At 40.8% G+C, this 17,209-nt stretch overlaps 2 protein-coding genes across 3 annotated transcripts; one reads left to right on the top strand and one right to left on the bottom strand.

Annotated features, from left to right (window-relative positions):
* Positions 1–1,186: 1,186 nt before the first annotated feature.
* Positions 1,187–11,222, bottom strand: LOC130573349 (cytochrome c oxidase assembly factor 8). Its single transcript, XM_057365725.1, has 5 exons — positions 11,030–11,222; positions 9,880–10,077; positions 8,774–8,837; positions 6,733–6,823; positions 1,187–4,072 (listed from the first exon to the last, which is right to left on the bottom strand). The coding sequence occupies exons 1-5, from the start codon at positions 11,180–11,182 to the stop codon at positions 3,967–3,969; spliced, it is 612 nt and encodes a 203-aa protein (XP_057221708.1). The 5' UTR covers positions 11,183–11,222; the 3' UTR covers positions 1,187–3,966.
* A 70-nt stretch (positions 11,223–11,292) lies between these two features.
* On the top strand, positions 11,293–16,631 carry BAG5 (BAG cochaperone 5). Of its 2 annotated transcripts, none has more exons than XM_057365724.1 (2): positions 11,293–11,375; positions 11,953–16,631. In XM_057365724.1, exon 2 carries the CDS (start codon positions 11,982–11,984, stop codon positions 13,332–13,334), a length of 1,353 nt encoding a protein of 450 aa, XP_057221707.1. In that variant the 5' UTR covers positions 11,293–11,375; positions 11,953–11,981; the 3' UTR covers positions 13,335–16,631. The 2 variants fall into 2 exon arrangements, with proteins under 2 accessions (XP_057221707.1, XP_057221705.1); XM_057365722.1 differs by lacking the exon at positions 11,293–11,375 and adding an exon at positions 11,445–11,574.
* Positions 16,632–17,209: the final 578 nt, after the last annotated feature.

Raw genomic sequence — 17,209 nt, forward strand, 5'->3', positions numbered from 1 at the left:
TATTAATTTATTAATCATATACAAAGATGCTGCAATCACTTTAACCYAACATTTAGTCAGTCTGTGGCTTAATCCCCATTTGACACTACCTCTTACTCCTYTCATATTCTATTTAAATTAATGCTCGAGCAGAGAAATTCAGTGAATAGCCAACCCTCTCACAGATTATCAGAACAAAACCACCCCAAGTCAGTACAAACTAAAACTATTTGAATATTACCAAAATACTTCTGCTTTATTATGGAACTTAGTGAGTGCATGAGACAGACTAAAAAGGCACATGCTGACACTACTAAATATGAAATACTGCTGTTCCTTCTGACAGGATTAACTAAATACTTAAATGRTAAGAACACTCCCCTGTATTTTTCCTATACTCAGAAAATATGCACAGGAAAGTCACTCTTTGATCTATTTCACTAGCTTYAGTTACTGTATCAGGCCTTTATATACATAACAGAAAATATTTTTAGTAGTCTTTGGCATCTCCTTGGCTTTCCTTTGATGTATAAAGGTTTTATGATCAATAATATCTGAAAGCAGCTGATGTTATTGCAATTGCTCTGAGTCAAGAAAAAAACCCAACAAAAGTAATGCAACACTGGTGAAAATGATAYGGCTTTTGGCTGTTCAGAAAATACAATTATCTCAGTAAATGCATGTGGGTTTTAGTAATGAGATTCAAAATTTCAGATGGATTATTTTTAATAACATCTTTTCACAGTAGTTCTATTAGATATTTTAAATCAGACCTCAACACTTAGGTAATAGATAAATACCTCATTTCTTCAATCAGTTTTAGATGAAGGGACTCAGCACTCCACACAGAATCCTAATGAATTTGAAGGGGGAAAAGGATAAAACCAGGCCTGGAGATAGCCTGGGGGCAACAYGCCAGTGTTTGAGGGATGATGTGCTGGGGAGATCCTTTCATCTGCTGYCTCGATGGAGATGGGGGATGGAGATCCATGTGGCAGCAATGACACAAGGGATATTGATGTGCTACAAAGCACAGAAGTGCTTGAGAATGATCACATAGAAGGTCCTGCTTGACTGACCTGMTCTGTTYCTGTGACAAGATGATCTGCTGGGAGGATGCGGGATGGCTGTGGATGTTGTCTCCTGAACTTCAGTAAAGCCTGTGACATTGYTTCCCACAGTATTGTCCTGGAGAAACTGKCTGYTCATGGCTTSGTTGGGTGCATTGTTTGCTGTTAAAAACTGGATKGCTGAGCCCAGAGTGCTGGTGAGCAGTGCTGCATCCAGTTAGCATCCAGTCACACGTGGTGCTCCCCAGGGAGCAGTGTTGGGGCCCGGTCTGTTTGATACCAATGATCAGGATGAAGGGACTGAGGGCACCCTCAGTCTGCAGATGACACCATGCTGGGCAGTAGCATCATCTGCTGGAGAGCAGGAGGGCTCTGCAGAGGATCTGAACAGGCTGGATTAATGGGCCAAGGTCCATGGTGTGAGGGTCAACGAGGACAAGCAGAGGTCCTGTCAACATCTGATCACGGGGCAACAGTGTGCCCAGGTGGCCAAGGCCAATGGCATCCTGGCCTGGATCAGTAATAGCGTGGCCAGCAGGAGCAGGGCACTGACCATCCCCCTGTACTCAGCACTGCTGAGGTCACACCTTGGCTGCTCCGTCCGTTTCTGGACCCCTCAAATCAGGAAGGACATTGAGGTGCTGGAGTGTTACTGCTCTCTAGAGCACCCAAAAGGAGGCTGTGGAGAGGTGACAGTCGGTCTCTCCTCCCAAGCAACAAGCAACRGGATGASAGGAAATGGCTGCAAGTTGYGCCAGGGGAAGTTTAGATGAGATATTAGGAAAAATTTCTTCACCAGAAGGGCTGTCAGGCAGCAGAACAGGCTGCTCAGGTTGAGTCACTGTCCCTGGAGGTRCATAAAAGACAAAGCAGCTCGCAGCTTAATCCTATCATGATCCATTGTATGCTGATACTGTTTTTAGGTGACCAACACTAGAATTACATGTTCAGAAAACAGTTTTAACTGTGAATTTACTGAAGTACTATGCAAACCTTCCATTTGAATTCCCACAGCTCCCCCATGCCAAACAACACATATCTGCATGATGAGGCACATTAACTCATCTGACATCGAACAGTATTTTCCTTGGATTAGTTCTACYAGGGAATCAATTTCCTGATCTGGTTCAGCAGGCAGACATGAAAATGTCTGTGTTAATGGAAGGGAGTTACTCAGAAAATGAAAATGCTTTTGATTGACCTCTATCCATTTAAAGCATATGTGAAACTACCTTAGGGATGTTACACACAGACTGTCAGAACACACAGCCATTAACCACCAGCCCACTGGGGCTCTGGTCTCCCTTTCTGGGATATTTTCTTGTRTTATCCAATTATTGTTTTACATCAGAGCTATCTATTAAAGTGTGCATTCACATTGTGATCACAGCTTACATATTGTAAGATATGATTTATAGTAAAGCCCTGAAGAATTACCTTACATACCCACAATATTTAAAAAAMATATTTTCCTAAACATGGCATTTTGTAAATTTTTAATAAATACATACCCTTTACAATACTGATACAGTGTTCACAAATATTTTCAAAGTGTTGGCTATTATCTTAGCAAACACCATTTATGACTGTTTTCATTTTTTAATAACACAACACTTAAAATCACAATTCAGTGGCCACTTCAGCCCCAATAACATCACCGTTGTATGAAACACTGTGATCTGCTACTGTACAGTAACATTTATTTCACCTTGCAGAGAAATTATTATAGCTGATGTGGACAAAGCTCTTTTTGCTCCAGTTGAAAAAGTCTGTGAATAAATCATGTCATGTTTAGATATGGAAAATAGGTCAATGGCCACTGAGATGATGTTTCCAAAAGCAGAACCTTCCCTACAGCACAGCTTCAGGAAAACACTTCATCTGACAGCATACATCCTTTTTAACAGAATCCCCTTAGTGGGTATTGGATAAAAAAAAAATCATTTAACTGTATAAATGGACAGAGAGAACATTCTGAGGAATGAGTCCTCTTTAAACTTACAAATACAYGGCATAACATTTTAGGACTTCACTTGGACCAATCTTCTTCCAATTGGTGCTACCTACCTGGAGGTCACAAAAATCTCTCAGGCAAGTGATTTTCAGTGCCTTGGAGAAACTGGAGAGAACAGCACATTTTTTTCGGAAGAAATGAACCAGGAGAATGCAGAATTTGTAGAATTGTTGCTCTCCATACAGCAGTTACCAGTTTCCTCTTGTACCAAGACTAAGTGACAGGCAGCACATTTGTTTTATCACTCAGCAATTAAAGCATTTACCAATAATAGTTCAGAGGAGCTCCTGTCCAAGGGAGGCACATTTCTCTTAATTAAAAAACATATAAAACTAAGAAGATCCTATTGCACTAGTACTTTATATGAAATTGTATCTTAAATCTTTATTAAAAATAGCAAATAATCACACTGAAGAGAGGATTATTCCAAACTGAATGTACATATACTCACAATCCAAACTTGTTCCTTCACCCATTTTGTATTATTTATGGATAGCTACTGCCCCAGACAGGCAAATGCTGCAAAATGAGGCATTTTTGTCTTTATATAATATRGTTGGTGCAGACATCATTCTGAGATCAGAGTTCAGATACAGCACATTGAATCACATGATATTTAGCAGCCATAACTCTATAGTAAAAACAGGACAGTCATCACCCATTCTGTTTGACACGAACAAGTCTTCTTGGTTGTGTTTCAGTGAAGAAATATTTTRGATATTCTTGGAATAAACAGAAAAGGAAAGCTACATCCTGATTAYAAATTAAGATCAGTGTTGACTTGTATTTACATAGTTCAAAAAACAAATTCAAGTARTTATTGCATCAGCCATTCAGATTTCGAACATGACTATAAACCACAGGTTTATAGCATATAGTGTTGCATTCTTCATGGAGCTGTGATTACTGTTCTACATTTTTCTTTCTCCGACGAAGCCACCTCAGAGCTCTCACCAGTGCTACTTGTCCCATGAGGAATGTGATCGTAAAGTTACGTTTATACCAATCTCTAGGATTCCAAAGCCAAGAAAATAATCAGCATACAGAACAAGAACAGGAAAAATATACACAATTACATTAAAATATCCTTTGACAAATGGCATTTCAGTGATGACCTGCATTTTCTGTTCTTCATGATAGCACTTTTCCTGACTAATAAGAATTAAATAACCTGTGAAAAATTCTATGTGTACATCCATACCCATGAAGAGATTACAAGTGGATTACAGGGTTGCAACTGTATTTGAAATCAGCTAAGATAAAGTAGTTAACACCATGTCTCATGTTTCAGAAGTAAAGCTGATCACCARGCTATCTAGACTAACTTCCTGCCCGTGCTGTGCTATAGGTAAGATTTATTTGTGTAWGGATGAAGATGCATGTGTTGAAAAGGGCAGAGCTGGTCACATACAAGGGTGGGAAAAAATAAAATCAAATCACACTTCAAAGGCTAACTGTATAACCCAGTACGGGAAACATTATCTTTCTACTGCAGTATCTTTTAAAGATAATGCCTTTAATATTGCCAAAGTTAAGTCTTCATATCTTTAAATAATTTAATTTTTATGAATCATGCATGGCTTCTGGAACCAGTTCAAATTATACACAGTATAGTGTGCATCTGAGAACCTCTTTCAACCTCTGAGAACTTGCTTCAAGTTCTTGCCCCTGTTACAAATTAAAGTAACATCGAAATTTCCTTCTAGTTTCTAGCAACAATCTCACCCCCATATTGTAAAATGATCACAGGAAGCAATAGAATATATAAAATTCTAAGAACTAGAACACTGGGATTTAGGTCTTCTCTTGAGACGTCTGGGGCAAACCTTGCATGCACAGATCTAACATAAGCCTGAGACACCAACCTCTCAGTAAGGTTAGTAGCCAAATTCACACTGACAGGCAGCACTGAGCTACCCCTTCAAATGTCATGTTAAATAAAAATATCATGCTAACATTGAAACTGTTTCTTTTCTCCTTTCATGTTTAATTTCCTATAACCTTTTTGAATTTTTTTTTCTAAACTAAATTGTATTTCCAGTCTAAGTACCCTGAACTAAATATTCAACATTGCAACTGTTTCTTTCCTCCTTTCATGTTTAATTTCCTATAACCTTTTTGAATTTTTTTCCTAAACTAAATTGTATTTCCAGTCTAAGTACCCTCAACTAAATATTCAAGGCATCTATGCACAGTCATTGCTTCAATTTTAACTAAATTTTAGAAGTTGCAACACTTCAGCTGCCAGTTTTCAGGCCAGCTGGCAATACTGCAAAAGAACATACAGTTAAATGCATAAACAGATTTTTATAAATATGACCCTTCAAAATCAGAGTGCCTGTAAAAAGCTCTGCTGTTTTCAGGCCTGTGCAGTTCCACTTTGAAACTACAACAATGCAGCTGACACAACCTGATCTTGTAAGTCAGCAGCAAAGAAGGTTATGTTAAACACAAAGCCTGAATTTTCTTACAGTGAARATGGAACACTATCCTAAGGTCACTACAACAATGGCAGCTGCTGACCAGCTCTAAGATGAACTATTTGCATTCCCACTTATCAATTATRGGCAATTTAAATGACAATCCTTTCACTAAAAACAATTTCTTACTTTCCATCTTTTCATGCTGTCGCTTTGGATTGCAGTGAGGTTCCCCCTTGCCTCCCCATGGGCAAGATGTGCTTATTTATTTAAAATATTTGTTACAGGTAAATTATTCTTATAGGATAGTATTTTATGGTTTATGCATTATACATCTGAAGAAACTTAAGCCACAATTTGTTATAGATTGGTAACAGTGATGGTAGAATTCTCACTGGCATTACACTATTAGGAACCCAGTCACACTYGGCACTTGTGAGCCCAATAATCTCTCAATCCAATGCAAAAAATCAGAGGAAGCTGGAGTTATCCTTTCATATTCAGTGGGCAATATTCCTGGATTAAATAGTTTTCATCCAGCTTCCCATTCCTCCCTCATTTCTAGCCCTTTTCAAGTGTGCACAGCTACTTGCAGGGTTATGTGTGTTTGCAAGTCACTTTTCAGCCCTTTCAGACCCCCAATGCAGTTTATTGAGTTGTGCAAATAGTAACGCTGACACAACGCAGGAGATGCTGTGAAGAAGTGGGTGTGGGTTTACCAAGCTGTAGCTGAGGTTCTACCCAGGATGACTTCAGATGATCAATTTACTGATGTCTTGCCAAACTCAAGACTGATCACTTTCATTTTTACTATACACATGCGAAAAACAGAATCAAGAATATTAAATACTACTGTCATTAAACTATGTTCCTTTGAGRTAAGTCCTTATTTAACAGTCAGCTACAATCTGTTACACAGAAATTTCAATTGGTTTATTTGCATATTTATCAGTTTCAATTAGCAGCATGAAAAGATCCATGCCCTAAGATAATAAAATGTGCCTGATCTTGTCTCTTTAAATCTCAGACTTGAGCTTATCTTTCCCCTAAAATAACAATAAACAGCAGCAGAACTCAAATGATAATGCAAATTTCTGTCAAATGCTAAAAATAGTATTAAAAAAAAATTTCCAGAATTACAGGGGTTTGTGCTGTTTTACCAATTACAGGAAAAAATGTTCAAATTTTCAACTTGGTCTTATACCTTCCACTTAATGTATAAAGATCAACATAAATACCTTCTACATACCTGTTATACTGCAAATGCTTTTTAAAATTTTTACTTAGAAAGTCCTTGTAAAAGTCAGCCATTTCTTCTGCACTCATTGTTGCTTTTTGACCTGAAAATAAGTTTTGGTGTAACAAGTCAAGGCAGTTCTTTGGATTAAAACACTGGGTTCAGATGCTAGATCTGACTCCTTGCTCCTACAAGCTTCCTRTGTAACCCTGAACAAGTTAATATGCCTTTATCTTTCAATTTTTAAAAACTTATCTTGAGAGCACAGCAGATTAAGAATACTGATCATCGTGAAGCTGGCACAGTCCTTGTACCCCTGTTACTTGTGGAAGTGATAAAGTTTATCAGCTCTTCGACTATTTAGGGAACTAGTGAACCCCTATGAGAAAGTCCATAGATCTAGGAGTATCTATCCATTGAATAAAATTAATTTCTCACAGGGCTGAAGACTAAACAACACAAATAAGAGCATTTAGTAACTTAAATTATCCCCCTAAAGCAAGTCAATAAATATCAAAAGAACATTATCCACAACTGTCACCTATTTTCAGATGCACATTGTTACTGTTGATAAATTTCAAGTAACTTCAGGCAAAAAGTTTATGTTCTGAGATGTCAGACTTACAAACAATCGAGTAGGCAATTATTTTGAGAAGAAGCAAATACAAAAGATGATTTTGAAYATGTCACTCATAACCAGAATATAAAAGGAAGAGCAGGAAGACCTGTGGCTACARCACAGATGTCTAGTCCTGAGAACCAGCAAATATTCTCAACTCTACCAGATAATTTCTACACAAACCTTCTGGCACAAAATGTCCCTAAAATGAMAGTCAAATTTGAATGCTCCAGGGAACATGGATATGATGAGGAGATGGAATTGATATTCAACTTGTTACTGTTCCAAAATGCATTTTAAGGCACCTGASACTGATCACAGAAATGTAAATTATTGATTGGTTCTATTTGTCCTTATTTAAAAAACTAATATATTACAATGGTTTAACATACTATGGGATAAATTAACTCTAAAATCATTTGAAGGACACCAGCTTAACACCAATAGGTAATTTGTTTCTTCATACTGGTATCAGCAAAACKAATTTTTTACGTAGAAAAGTAAGTTTTGTTCCAATTGTTCATGTATATATTTGTTTTTATGTACACTCAGCTGTATTATAGAACAGGTAATCAAAGCATACAGTTAATACAATTTTATTTTTAATGGACATTCTCTTTTATTTCTAGGGTATAAATACAAAACAAAAAAAACAAAACAGTAATATAAATGTTTTTGGAACAACATAGAACTTAATTAAAATTATTTCTCAACTACATACTGATCACCAGGATACAAACAGAGAAGAAAAATAATGGTCTGTGACACACAGAACGTCAGAGCAGTTGCTTCACTAAACTCAAACAGATCATTATTCTGTGAACAAAATGTTTAGCCTCATACTACAATGCCCAATTCACTATTATTATGAAGGCATTTTGTTTTCCTCTTCACATAATGAATTAAAGAGACAACTATTTTACAGCAACTGCGCTCAGGCAGAGATGGGCAGACAGCRGTTGCCATCTCCCCAGAAGCTGTTTTACTCTCCCTTAAGGAAAAATATTSTATTCACTGGATACACCATGGATCTGAAGCCAAAGACTGTGAATTTATGCACCCAACCATAACATGCACTTGAGGCAAATGCTCTATATGGTTATCTCAGCCAGCTCACTGGGTAGGAGGTGTGAAAGTAAAAAACCCCTTTCTCCTGAGGCTACACAACCATTATATTACTGGGCTAGGATTTCAGCACATTCCCTCTGGCTACAGGGGAAGGGCTTAGGGGGAGAACAGTGCAACAGAAGATCTGCCCCTCACATGCCTCCCTGAAGAGCTCCTCCCCTCTTTTTTTATCATGCTCCTGAAAACACTTCTAMTTGTGACAGAACACAGAGCATAAACTGTGAAATTAAAAGTTAAATATAATAAAATTAAAAGTTAAACAGAATTCAGAATGCATCCTAAGCTATTAACAAAGATCTCACTAACCTGATTCATCTCTCATTTCCAGACCTTTGGCTTTCAGTCTTGAATAAATAAATTCTTCTTTTTCCTAAAACATGTTTTTCCACATTAGAATCTGAGGCAGTCAGTCCTTGAAGTTAACCATTGTTTTTAATTACATAGCAATGTCTTGTTTAACACTCTCTGAAATAACTAGCAATACTTGTTAYACTTGGAAGGGTCAACGGAACACTTTTCTCAATCCAGTGAGTTAGTTAAACTGGTAATGTTGTCACTTAGATCCAGCCACCTGCATGCATCAATTAATTAATGCAAGTGTTCTACTGATACTTATAAACCTGACTTGTGGAGTAAAGTTACAGCCAAGCTTCAATATTGTTTGACAGGATWAAAACTTTCAGTTTACAACACAAACGATGGAAATGTACTGTACTGTATAACTGAGATTCTGAGCATAGAGAAAAACATGCAGCCTAAAAAACTTTAAATTATTTAGATAATAATTTAAAGCACAGTAATAATTTGTATGTAAGTTTTACAGACTTAAAAAGCAGTTCAGTGGAATTAAAAAAACCACAGGCTTCATTTTTTCTGGAATCTTTGCAGGTTTTGAGAGGATACAATGTTCAGCGTCATAAACAAYGGTGAATTACTGAACTATTACTGTTAGTTCAAAAAATGCCACTTTGGTTGGGAGATGCTAAAATCAGGAAAGAAGAGAGACTCACTTTGGACTTGCTAGGATATGCAGCTAGTGAAATGAGACATATCATTTAGGCTCATTTAGTCTGGGTAATTGCACCACATTTCTCTCACTTATGACACAGAAAAACCAGCCATTGAATCCATTTCAACAGCTGCCCTAGTCACAGACAGGTCTTGCATGTAGGGTGGCTACAATTTTATATTTTCAATGCAAGGCAGGCCAAAGGCAAACGTTCTGTGCCACTAAACAGCAATGTGAGATTTTTAGTTCAGTGCATCATTTTAAGAAATTAGCGACAAAAATGTAATTTCCTCTGTGCCCATATGTGTATTAACCGCGGGCAGAACTGAGCCCCACCTCAGAGAGGTTTCGGGCAGGCAGGTGAGCACTGGGGAGCAGCAGCAGCAGCAGAGGCGGGGCTCACCTGGCGGAAGGCGCGGTTGTGCCGTGCCCAGAAGCGCTGGTTGCTGTCCTGCGCCTCCTGCCGCGCCTCCCGCAGGCGCCGCTCCAGCGCCGACTCCTCGGGGGGCACGTAGAAGATGACGGGGCGCAGGTTGGAGTGCTTGTCCGGGGGCCCGATCCAGTCACTGTGCGAGTGCGCGGGGGGACGGAAACCCAGGCCCTGTGAAACACAGACACAACGCCCTATGAGCACTGCAGCAGCTTCTGAAGAACGTCTCACTCTGGAATCAATTCCTAAACGCCAGGGAACCTTAAAGCATACAACCGTAACAAGCTCGGAAATTAAGCGCATTTATTTACCGTGACCAAAACCAATGCTGTACATTTACAATTTACTTTTATTWACAAATGCACTAGAGAGAAGATACTTCTAATTCTTTTACCATAGGCGTGTTTTCATTTTTCTATCACTGATCCTCTGGTAAAATATTTCACGGAAAGAACCAGCAAGTATGCAAGCTTTCTTTATGGCCTTTATCTCTGCCCTCTGGTGACCAGTGACAGAACCCGAGGGAACAGCATGAATCTGCGTCAGGAGAGGTTTAGGCTGGGTATTAGTTAAGGATTCTTCATCCAGAGGGATGATGGTCACTGGAACAGGCTTCCCAGGGAAGTTCTCACGGCCCCAAGCCTGGCAAGCTCAATGAACTTTTGGACAAGTCTCTCAGGCACGTGGTGCGATTCTTGGGGCYGTTCGTGCAGGGCCAGRAATTGGACTTSGGTGATCCTTGTAAGKCCCTTGCAACTCAGCATATTTTATGTTTCTGTCGGTCTACGTTCTCCTAAGCCCGGCGTTCTTCCTGCATCCTTGTGTCCTCACACAGGCGTGTGCCTGCCCCAGCCGGGTTCGGGAACACCTGGTGTTTTACCCAACAATCCATAACACAGCGCCCCTCCAACAACAAACACCAGGGGCCCCGGCAAGCACATCAAAAACCAGAGGCCGCGGGGAGCGCGGTCTGCTACCGGTACGCTCCCGCCCCACCGGCGTTACCGGGGCGCTGCCGGGGGGGCTCCCCGCTCAAGGCTCCGCGGGGCCGGCAGCCCCCGACACTTTCCCCACGGCCCCCACGGGAATTGCCGCCCCCGTCCCCACCCCCGCCCGGGTTTACCGCGCTGTCCGGCCGCTCCCCACGCTCAGCCGCGCGGCCGCCGCCGGAGGAGGCGGAGGAGGAGGCGGAGGAGGAGGCGGAGGCGACGAGGAGGGGGCGGCGGCGGCGGCAGCGGCAGCAGCCACCAGCCCTCAGCACCCGGGCAGCCGCCATGACCCGGCGCTTTACGGCGCTGCCGCACGGGCACTGCGGGCGGGGCCGGGCCGGGGCCGGGGCCGCTCTCGCCTCCGCCTCCCTCCGCCTCCTCCGCGCGGCGGGGCCGGGCCGGGCGGGGCTCGGGCGGTTCGCGGCGCTCGGCCCGTGGCGCAGCGCCGGGCCGGGCAGCGGGTCCTCGGCCGCGCGGCGGGTGAGTGTGACGGAGGGAGCGAGGCGGGGCGGGGGCGCCGCGCGGGTCAGCTGCGGGKCCGGTGGGGCCGAGCCTCTCGCAGGTGCCTCGGCGGTGGCCCGGTGTCATTTCCTCCTCCCGCTGCACCGGGCCCCACCGCGGGGGAGGCGGGAGGTCGCGGCCATGGAGTGCCCGGGGGAGAGTGCTGAGGGGAAGAAAGGTATGTGCGGGCAAGGCAGCGCTGCCCCGGGGTTGCGGCGCCCGAGGGCGGTCGGGTTCGGCCGCTGTTCTCCCCCTGCTCCGGGTTCTGCCCTGGGTTGCGGGTGCCCTGTTCGTTCTGCGGCGGCTTCAGCTGCAGAGCAGGTGGGGAAGGGAGGGCGGAAAGCTGTGGGTGAATGCTGGGAGCTGGGAGTGTGGCAACTAAAGCATCGCCCCTGCGGCCCGGCCGGGAGAAAAGTGTAAAAAATTAAAGGGCTGTKAAATACCAGCCAGGTGATTTCTTCTTATTGGTGAGGGTACTTAAAATAGCTCTAATGCTGAAGTTGTAACGTGTGTTTGTGTAGCACTTAGGCGAGTCGTGTTCTCATTTTCCTTATAGTTCATCTGTATCGGGACGAGAAGAGAGGAATGGACATGGGTAACCAACACCCATCCATAAAACGGTTACATGAAATACAGAAAGAAGTCAAAGAGATTGAACAGCAAGTGGCTGTCTTCTGTGGTCTGTCTACCGACCGAGATTATAAGAAATTGGAAAGGAGCCTTACTAAGCAGCTTTTTGAAATAGATTCCGTCGATACGGAAGGGAAGGGAGATATTCAACAAGCCAGAAAGCGAGCTGCCCAGGAAACTGAGAGGCTGCTGAAGGAACTGGAACAAAATGCAAACCATCCACGCAGACTGGAAATAGAGGCTTTATTCAAGGAGGCACAGGCGCTTGTAGAACGTGAGGTCACACCTTTTTACGAAGGAGGAAACTGTATAAGTGACGAATTTGAAGAAGGAATTCAGGACATTGTATTGAGGCTTACCCAGGTGAAAACTGGAGGGAAAGTTTCTCTRCGCAAAGCAAGATACCGCACTCTGACAAAGGTATGTGCTGTTCAGGAGATTATAGAGAATGGTGTAAAGCAACAGCTGTCCCTGCCACTCTCTAATGATGCACATCCGTCTGTCTCCAAAATTAACTCTGTAATGTGCGAGGTGAACAAAGCCAGAGGAACTCTTATTGCACTTYTGATGGGAGTGAGTAGTAATGATACCTGCAAGCATCTGTCCTGTGTGCTCACAGGCCTCATTGCTGATTTGGAYGCTTTAGACGTCTGCGGTCACACGGAAATAAGAAATTACAGAAAGGAAGTAGTAGAAGAGATCAATAAATTGCAGAAGTACCTGGACTTAGATGAAGAAGCAAATTCTACACACGCTTACGATTTGGCACAAAATCAGTCCATTCTAAAAATAGAAGAGATTCGSAAGAAGATGAAGGAAGTTAATTCTTTACTTTTAAAAACAGAAAATGCATCTGATTTRTATCTGAGATCCAAAGCAGAATTRCAGGGATTAATTGCCCGCCTAGATGAAGTGAGTCCAGGAAAAAATCCTTGTATTAGAGAGGCCAGAAGAAGAGCAGTAATTGAAGTTCAAGCTCTTATAACATATATCGATTTGAAAGAAGCACTGGAGAAAAGGCAAATGTACCCAGAGCAAACTGTTGCTGAACATCAGTCTCATAGAGCAGTTTGGACTGTTCTTGGAAACTTGTCTCAAATTCAGCAAGAAGTGCTTTCATTTGATGGAAACAGAACAGATAAAAATTACATGAGACTGGAAGAACTTCTTACAAAACAACTTCTAGCCCTGGATGCTGTTGATCCRCAAGGTGACGAGCGGTGTAAGGCTGCCAGGAAGCAGGCAGTAAAGCTTGCACARAATATTCTTTACTATCTGGACATGAAGACAGATGAATGGGAATACTGAAACAGCCATGACTTGACACAGAAGAACTCTTTTCCCTTTGGCACTTTATGAAGATCATTGGCAGCACATAATAAAGTGTTCTGTGCTTGCTGAAATCATGGAGATTGCATAAGCAGTTGACTTGGCTATATGTCTGCTATCCCACGCAGTCACCCACTTGCCATGGCAACTGTCAGTACACCATCAGCAATTCTGGTCACTGCTCTAAGCAAAGAAGTGCAATTCTCTGAAGGAATAGTTTAATACTTGATCAAATAGCTTATTTTTATTTCTTTTTTTCTTTCCTGTTTTTGTTTCAATAGCCTTGTGCAATGTTCAGTGAATKCAGGTTTCTCAAAGACATAGGAACTTATGGTATAGTGCTGGCAAAACTATTTAAGGAGATTGGACATAAAAATTAGTATTCAGGCATGAGGCTCCATCCAGCAACCTCACAGCAGTCTGGATATACTCTTAATGTGCTGTTACGACATAAAGTACTGAGGGCAAAAAGCCTGCTGGGTTTTGGGTTGTACATGATTTATTCCATCCATCATACCATTTAGATTTCTCAGTTAATGGAGCTGTAATGCCAGCTGCAAATTAGCTTTTACATAGGCAACACCAATTATGTCAATTTTTGTAATACCTGAGCCCTTTGATTTGCAAAACCAGGTCTTTTGTTGGTGGAAATTCTTTCAAGTTATTGCTTTAAGATACTGAGACTTGGAGAGGAAAATCTGTACGTTTATACCGAACAGATAAAGGGGATTTCTGGGATTTCAAACTGCCATCCATAAACCCTTAAAAACTGCACTGAACTTTGTTTAGTGGCTTCTTAGGTATCTTTTTRAACTGCTGTTTTGCATCTGGTTTTCACATTTGGTGAGAACAAGCAGAATTCACTTGGAAGTGAAATGTGCATTTTGGAATTATTTTTGTACAATTAGGTAGCCAGCTATAAAGGTGTCCCTAATGATGTAAACGTGTGCTACATGGTCAGGTGTGGCTTTAAGCATGTCTTGGAAAAGACTTGTGGCAAATGTCTCTCTCTGCAACTCATTCACTTCATKGTTTTAATAGCTTCATAAATAAGCTTGCTTGTACTATTGTAGGCACCTACCTTTTTATTTTTGGCTGCTAGTGCCAATCACATTTCTACTATTAGCATGGGTTTTGGCATTTTTTGAGAGCATGGCATTAAAATGGATTCAGTATAAAGATATATTCAATTATGGATAATTTGCACTCAGCTCTTTCATGATGAACTAATGAATTATTGTTCTATAGATGATGATTTGCACCACTTTAAGGAGTAAAAACCATTTCAGATGTTATAGTAAATATTTTTAAGATCTATTTTTGACTGATTAGAGAAGACAGTACTGTCTGTGAGAGACAAGTGCCTTTATGACACTGCTAACTTGCACCGTCATATGTAGATATAGGAACTGTTTACTGGCAGCTTGATACATTTGTAATCTTTGCAAACTGGATTTTTCACCTATATATCGAATTCTACTGTAGTAATGTCTAGTTAACATAATAGGTGACAGTTGCCCTATAGAGTCCTGAGAATGAGTATCTAATTTGGGAAACACGGATTCAACTTAAAAACTTAAATACTGATGTGGAGGTGGGGGACTTCGGGCAGGTCTTCTGTGCCTATTGCTACAAGAATAATGTGTTTGTTCCATAACATACTATGAGATGTTGATTGAAGGCTGCATACCTTCAGAGTGTGAATAGATTTTATCTGTGATTGTACAGGTGATTGCTTTGCAAATCTACTTGCCAAAACCAACCTAATTGAGTACAGTGCCTAAGGCACAATTTGGCAATGACAGAATGTTTGTTGGARGATTCTTCCTGCTCCTTCAGAGACACAATGCCATTGAATTTATCTCTCCTTTGCTAAAAAAAWAAAWAAAAATTCCCCTAATTAAAATTCCAGTCTCTATTTGAATGTTATGTGGCTAACACAGAATATTAATCGTGTTATACACCTGAATTATTTTACTCATTTCAAGCTTTCTAAACGTTTGAATTGCAACTTCTGATTTGCACTTGTATTTYTAGGAAAGATAAGGATTTGATAGTGTAATGATATTAATTTTTCTTTAGTATTACTGTTGGGTCTGCAGTGGTTACTTGTAGTTTGTTTAAACAATTTAGTGTCTGTGTTCTTTGGAGGATACATGTAGTTTTAAAAATGTTTGAGCCTCTTATGTAAAAATGAGTAAGTATAGCTATCAGATCTGTTCKATTCTAAATATGTCTTTTAGTTTTTCTGAATGAATTGTTATGCCTGCATCTCTAAGAATGCAAATGTGTAAGGTTAGTGTAATTTGACTAACTGAGTAGAGTTCACTAGCAAGATAGTATGTGGATAAAGCTTTTTTTCTTTGTTTTGTAGTCTGATAAATTGGCTATTTAAATTTTATGGTAAAATCCTTATCTGGAGTGGGATTAATTCACAGTTTTTGCATGAATGAAAGTAAAAAAAAAAATGTGCTAAAAAAAAAAAAAAAAAAAAAAAAAAAAGAAAAAATGCACAGGTTTCTCAAAAATTTGCTTTTATGCTGAAGAATGTAATTTCTCTGGTTTTTTGTATCCAAAGATTGAGAGACACACAACTTTCCTTTCCAATATGGCAGGCTACGATAATCAACAAAATGTAAATGGACCAAATGGGAAAAGCCTGCATTTTAGTACTATACTAAGATAGAATGACTTTCTGTGTGCTGTGTTATGTACCTTAGAGCAAAATAATTGAGTGGCTATTTGGGGGAGCGGTAATCCTGCATCATGATTCCTATCTGTTCACTGAATTKCTTTTTAAACTAGTTTTCTTTAGTTATGTCAGTGTTTATTTTTTGTTGTTTGCTACTCAGGGTGGTTTTTCTGCTATACCGGTTTGGAGGAGATTTTTGTTAAGTACAATTCCTTCCTTTTTAATTTACCAGAAATCATTGTCTGTGCTCCTGGTGGTGTATCTGTCTTCAATTATTGCTGTGTAGGAGATKAYATTTGTATACACAGATCCMAGATTAAATATTGCAGTGTTATATTCTTGATTATTAATACAAATACWTTACTGCTTTTACTAGGTATTCATTTGAATGTTATGCCCTGATGCCTTTCTCTATTTATTTTTGAATGTGAGTTACCAGAATGTAAATTATTTTTGTCTTAGAGCAAGTGTTTTTATTAAACGTACAGACATAAATCTCCCTTCTTTTTTTTTTCTCCCCTCCTTCTTTAAAAGTTTGCTTTTTCACTGCTGTATTGATTAAAATAAAGCTCTTTGTGCAGATACCACTCCTACTTGCTAAATCTGGTGCCTTTTGGTTTTCTCTRCATTCTTCAGCAGCAGCTTTGCACCCTCCTGGGTTCCACTTGGATGATCACTGCAGCAGTGCTCGTGGCAGTGCTCAGATCTTACAACTTTGCGGTTGAAGGATGCTGCCTGAGCAGATGAGCTGGCAAAACTGATGGCATGAATCTCCTCCTGCAAAGTCCGTGTGGATTGCAGAGCCTTTAGCAGGAGTTCAGCTAATCTGGTTTTAGGCTGTGCCCATGAGGCAGGTTCCCTGATTGTTCTGTTGGCTCGGTGTGTTTTTTCGAGATGCAATGAACCACGTTACCAGCTCGCTGCTGATGGAAAGGGGAAATTCTGTTTCTGCCCAGAAAGCTGCTGGCTTTGTGCAGTTTCTGCTGCTTGTCCAACTCCAGTGAGCCGATTTAATCCAATAAAATAGGAGAAAACAACAAAAATGGAGGAGAGGGTTTAATGAGCCAAACTGGCTTTTAGAAAGGTATGTGGGCCAGAGCTACTGCAAAATGAAGGGGTGGGTGATAGAGCCATGGGCTAGGGAGCAAATGGTAAGATTTTC

Source organism: Malurus melanocephalus, unplaced genomic scaffold (genome assembly GCF_030028575.1).
Source record: "Malurus melanocephalus ecotype Western Australia unplaced genomic scaffold, MMel_1.1 scaffold_57, whole genome shotgun sequence".
In the NCBI taxonomy this organism is placed as follows: domain Eukaryota; kingdom Metazoa; phylum Chordata; class Aves; order Passeriformes; family Maluridae; genus Malurus; species Malurus melanocephalus.